Source organism: Anticarsia gemmatalis, chromosome 16, assembly GCF_050436995.1.
Source record: "Anticarsia gemmatalis isolate Benzon Research Colony breed Stoneville strain chromosome 16, ilAntGemm2 primary, whole genome shotgun sequence".
In the NCBI taxonomy this organism is placed as follows: Eukaryota; Metazoa; Arthropoda; class Insecta; order Lepidoptera; family Erebidae; genus Anticarsia; species Anticarsia gemmatalis.
In genome coordinates, this window is record NC_134760.1 from 2,315,101 (window position 1) to 2,321,216 (window position 6,116).

The 6,116-nt window shown below is 36.9% G+C and overlaps 1 protein-coding gene across 2 annotated transcripts; it reads left to right on the forward strand.

Moving 5' to 3' along the window:
- Nucleotides 1-641: 641 nt before the first annotated feature.
- On the forward strand, nucleotides 642-5,039 carry LOC142979151 (glutathione S-transferase 2-like). 2 transcript variants are annotated; one of them, XM_076123925.1, is made up of 5 exons: nucleotides 642-756; nucleotides 2,524-2,666; nucleotides 3,029-3,196; nucleotides 3,683-3,822; nucleotides 4,824-5,039. In XM_076123925.1, exons 2-5 carry the CDS (start codon nucleotides 2,528-2,530, stop codon nucleotides 4,992-4,994), a joined length of 618 nt encoding a protein of 205 aa, XP_075980040.1. In that variant the 5' UTR covers nucleotides 642-756; nucleotides 2,524-2,527; the 3' UTR covers nucleotides 4,995-5,039. The 2 variants fall into 2 exon arrangements, with proteins under 2 accessions (XP_075980040.1, XP_075980042.1); XM_076123927.1 differs by lacking the exon at nucleotides 642-756 and adding an exon at nucleotides 779-921.
- The last annotated feature ends 1,077 nt before the right edge of the window (nucleotides 5,040-6,116 follow it).

A 6,116-nucleotide genomic window follows, 5' to 3' on the forward strand; every position in this document is an offset into this window, starting at 1 on the left:
TTAGAACTAGTTTTTTTGCCAAACTCTCGGTACACAATAGCAACGAGTGAAGGAAAATGCGCTAAATTACCGTCAGATCAGTGCTTAAAAGGCATTAGCATATTTGCTGTTAGGCTAAGCTCGTGAAACTTTATCTTTATGACTTAAGTGCCTTTAAAAAACAGACTTAGCTAGCACTAAAATAAGAGTACAACCAAAAATTTTTTAAAACGGATTTGTCTTGTTATTAAGTACATTATTAATTATCTGTGAGCAATTAACAAATATAGCTAAACCGTTGGCCAAACTGTTGTATTGGCTGTACAAAATTTATAGTTCACTAACTTTCCACTCGCGGCTTTGCCCGGAGGAATTTCATCTCCTTCAGGGGTAATTTTCAAAAATCCTCTCTCAATGCTCCATTACACTTCCTAAGGAATCTTCATACCAAATTTCAACTTTCTAAGCTTTGTAGTTCTGGCTGTGCGTTGTCCATCAGTCTCTCAGTCAGTCACCCAGTTACGGAACAGTTTTTATATAATATTTGCATATTGATTGACCCAAAAGATTAGCACATCAATTTTCCCGAAGAACTTATAAAATCCCATGAATGAGTCGTACCATGAATACAAATGCCCATGAACTCTGAAATTCTATTTTAGTAGCCGTTACAAAATATTATGCAACTTTAAATTCTTGCCTTATCATTAGATATAGCTTACATTTTTTACCGGCTAGAAACTGGGTGCCATAGTTTTCGGGACACCAGCGCGCAAGGTAATATATTTTGTAAATTTGTGAAGTTTTAAAAATACGGCAATTATTTTTTAGTGTGTATTCGTGATAACTCCTTTACTATACGTAGATTAGATTATTCTGAATAATGTTTGAATGAATGTGTGCATTCGGATTGTTTTTTCACGTCTCAGATAATTGAAGTAGGTAAGTATTTTTGTGTAAAATTGTACTTATTTATCGATTGTTTTTGGTAAAGTGATGTTGATAATTTTTTTTCTACTCAAGATGAGTTTTATTTTTTTACTAGTAAAGATGATTTGCAAAATAATTATTGTGCAATTGGCCTGAAGTTTTGATTAATCATTGATATTTAGGGTGTATTACTACAAGTTAAGGACGTAATTATGTAGTAATTTGCTGTTTAATGGTGACTCTCCTAACCTCTTCCTCGTTCGGGAAGAGAACCTTGCCCAGCAGTGCGACAAATTAGTGTAAAAGTAATATTAACTATGCATGTGTATATTATGTGGCGTCGTAGTAGCGGTAGTTTTTGTTACAATATAGGTAACTAATTGCAGAATAGAAGCAATTGCAATTTTCAATCAAGTACTGTATTGTTACCCAATTTCAAATTCATCAACCAGGCTAGATTCCGTTGGAATTGGTATAGCAGTTTAGCAGAGAAAGTTTAACAAATTTGTAGGCATGGAAGAAGGAACTTATAGAAATATGAAAAAATGTGTGGATGTGATTGAAGCAATGGAAGTTTGTAAGGATCGTACCAAGTGACGATCTTTGGTCTTTGCCTACCCCCATGGAAAAAAGGCATGGTTTGATGTATACCTGTATGAATGTATGTGTCGATAATGTGGATATCTAGGTTTACTATAACTTATTATTACTTGTATGACAAAAAAGTAATAATCATGTTTATCAGTGTTCGATCGGCCTTCGTGCATGCTTACTAATCGTTAATCGATATTATTTTTCTAACGTGTAAATAATATTGATTATCAATTAGATAGACGTTATAGGACATGTTTACTTGCTTGAAAAATGTTGAAAATTTCCAAATGTTGAATAGCTTAATATCCTCCTAGCCGATATACGGCTACGGCGGTCAGTTTCATTGAAACTGGCCATCTGTGCAGGACTTTGTTTATAGTGTCCAAGTGTGTGCACAATACACAGGTACACTCTCTATTCCATCACTCTCATAGTTTGGTGGGACGGATAACTGACACGACCAGTGAGAGGTCAAGCGCAGGACCGACGGCTTTACGTGCTCTCCGAGGCACGGAGGTCTTCGACCTCAACTTCCTAACTCCGGGCAATCTCTAAGAAATTCTTAACAGAAAATCTCAGAGAAGACTTTTGGCCCGACCCAGGATTCGAACCCGAGACCTCACGCACCGCAGTCGCATATACTACCGACCGCGCCACAGAGGCAGTCATAATAACTACTCCCGCACTAAGAATTGCTCTTGTGTCACGATGACTTTTACAAACATACAAACAACGGACACAAAGTACAACCAGGCTCGAAACAATTATTTGTGGATCGAAACCTTGACCTCCCGACGCAATGGTAGCGGCGTGACACCACTGCGCCGCGGAGGCTAGCTCGATAGATGAAGATAACCCCCTTTAGTTACAGTTTTAACCGACTTCAAAAAAGGAGGAGGTTCTCAATTCGTCGCGATATATATATATTTTTTAATGTATGTTCAGCGATTATTTATAAATGGCTGGACTAATTTGCAAAATTCTTTTTTTATTTACTTTTAACATTCGTGTTATTTTCAGAAAGATGCCAGACAAAGTGATATACTATTACTTCGATGAGAAGGCTTTCGGCGAAGCTATAAGGCTGTTGCTCGCGTATGGAGGTCAGGAGTACGAGGACAGACGGATCAATTTTGACACCGAATGGGCTGATTTTAAAAAGAGTAAGTACAATAAGAAAAATTGCAGACCAGTATTCTGTAATGGACCAGGTTTATGACTAGAAAACGGAGGACGATCGGAGTATTTTAAACTTATTTCTCATGTCATGTCAACGGCCAATTTCTTCATACATACCTATTTAGAGTATCCGTTAAAGACAATCTTTAAGATTTTACTAACAGAAAACTCAGAAAAGACTTTGGTCCGACCCGGGATTCGAACCCGAGACCTCTTGCGCCTCAGTCGTAAGCACTACCGACCCCACCACAGAGGCAGTTATTTTTACAAATTACTTACTACAAGTAAATATGAGCTTTAAATTTAACCCAAAAAGTAAATTTTAACCAGTTCTCTTTTCTTTCAGATGCGCCATTCGGTACTCTCCCGCTGCTAATTATAGACGGCAAGGAATTCTCGACCTCACTTGCCATCAGCCGGTACCTGGGCAACAAGTACGGCCTGGCTGGAGACAATGCTGAAGAGGCCTTCGAGATCGACCAGAATATGGACTACCTCCATGACTTGCGTTCTAGTAAGATAAGATACCTATTGTTTATAGTCTTATCTGGAAAGATAGCCGAGTGGTTTAAGTGGTCGACGGTTCGAGCCCGAGGCAACACACCAATAACTTTTCTAAGTTATTTGTGGTTTAGAAATAATTATCATCTGATCTAACGGTGAAGGAAATCATTGTGATGTAACCTTGCATGCCTGAGAGTCCTTTAGAACAGTTCTTGATGGTGTGCAAAGTCCCCAACCCAACTTGGCTATTATGATGGACTCAAGGACTAACCGCTCCCTCATTTCGGGATATAATATTATACCCATCAATATTCCACTGCCCAGCAGTGGAATATTGATGGGTTTAATTTATTTCTTTTGAAATAAAATGTCAGTGTGTGAGTTATCCAATGATATTTTTGATATGTATTTCTTTGCCTCATTTACGAGTAGGTACATCTATAAAAGTTGTTATATATTAAGCATTTTTTAAAATTTATAAATGTTTGTATTACAGAGGCGTCGGCACAATACTGGGAGGAAGACGAGGCGATCAAGAAGTCGAGACAAGAAGAATACGCGAAGAGCTATCCAGTGATGTTGGAGAAACTGAACGACATCGTGCAGAAGAATAACGGACACATAGCTCTTGGCAAGGTACATCAGCTCCAAAAGGCGCTGAACAGAATCAAAATGTACATAATAAACTGCTACAAGCTATAGTCGCGGATAGGAAACAAAATAACCCTTAGGGCGCGTTCCCACTATGTCGTAACGATTAATTTATCGTTGGACGACTGGCGTCTCGAGCTGTTCCCATTAAAACGATTGTTTGTCGTCAAAAAAATTTAAGGTTAAGTGACTGTCGTATCTAGCCGTCCCCTCTGTCACGGTAATCTGTCATCACTGCAAAAAATGTCGTAGACGACAGTAAGTCGTGTTGTTCTATATGTGAACACCTCCATTTAAACATATAAAACTTAAAACTACACGATTATCTGTCGTCAAGACATAGTGAGAACGCGTCCTTACACCGGAAATCTACAGAAGTCGCTGTACACGAGTAATCCAAAAGTCAGTGAGCACGAGTATTCCAAAAGTAGCTGGACTGTACTTGTCATCTTAGCTAGGTTTTTGTGACAACTAGACAACTAGTGTACATCAAATTGATGGTCGCTATTCAGTATATTGTTGATTTGACTTTAGGTACGTGTTAATCACTATAATCTGAGGGAGTTAGCAATGTACAGCATAGTGGCTTTCGAATAATTGACAAATTGTTGAGATACGTGAAAGACACCATCTCACTTCAATTAACTGCTGAGTGCTGGGTGTACTATATATCTATCGAATCACCGCTTAAGGGTTCTCCATCACTTACTCATCAGAAATTATTTTTAATTCCTAAATGGTTTTAATAGTAATCCAGATATTATACAGTTACTTTTAAACTAAAATCATACAAAATACTATAATACTAAGACAAGGACGAAAAAAAAATTACAATGACAAAAAAAAAAACAAAACATGTAATTAAATTAAAAATAAAATAAACCTATAGGGCGTCGTAGAATTCGTCCGCACCGCTGTCGGCCGGAAACGTGCCCAAAAGACTGGCCGCAGAGATGATTGATTAAATATGATTTATCCGTCTACAGCTAACATGGGGTGACTTCTCCCTCGCTGGTGCCTACGACTACTTAAAACTGACGGTACAGATCCCAGACCTGGATGAGAGATACCCAGCCTTGAAGGCAGCCGTGGACAAGGTGTACTCCATACCGCAAGTGAAGGCCTACGCTGATGCCGCACCCAAGACTAATTACTGAAGCAATTGGCTTAGTTTGATTATTTTTAATACAGTCTTTTAATACAAGGTTTTGTTTTATTTATTTATTTAAAAATTTTATACAAAATTGTATAAAGGCGGACTTAATGCCAAAGGCATATTCTGCCAGTCTACCTTGGGTGATGCAGAGATTAAATGAAGTAGGTGTTTAAATTATAAAGGAGGAAAATTAAGTTGGGAAAAAGGTTTACAAATAAATAACATGTGGTCATGTGTTTTACTATTTAATTAAGGTCCTGTGTTCGCACAGGTCTATACTTTTATAACAGTGCGTTTGTTATACCTGAAGGTAAAGGCAAACGTGTTTCGCTATTTACATTATTGGTCCTACATAATAAAGGGCGAGTTCATTACCTACCATAATTTTATCAGCCTATAGGTAAGCGAATTTCGAATTGCTATGAAAAATACAAAAAAATATTAAAGTGGTCGACATTTACACATTACCCGATACAGGAACCAAATCATGAAATCGTGATTGGCAGTCGCATAAAGCTTACGGTAAGCCTATACTTAAAATAAAATAAAATAAATATCATTGGACAACTTACACACGGTCATTCGATTCCAAACTAAGCAAAATACGATGGTAAAACAAATACTTGATAGACATATTTAGTTATATACTTCTAAATACATATTTATATAGATACATTAACAGCTGGCTTAGAAAAGATACTTGTGCTCATCACACAAATATTTGTCCCGGGTGGGATTCGAATCCACCACACAGTTGTTTAATTGTTTTTTATGTGATAATTATGACATGACATTTATGCTTTTCTGAAATAATATATGACACAAATAACCAAACTCAATGTCATCATTATAAAGCTTAATAATTCGATTAAGGCACCAATCTTCAATCAAAGTAAAAACAATGTTGGCTTATCTATTACAAAATGTACCTATTTATAATTAAATAATTGGTACGTAGCTTTTTTAAGCAATTTATTTAGGGAAATGTTGCTCAATGTTTTGTTTTATTGCAATTAATCATGATATGAAGGATAACAATCTTCCACTACACAATTATTCTTCTTATCGTATAGATTGTGGTCAACCTAGTGTTAAAGTTGTTCAAGCCGCTCGAAGGCCTTTG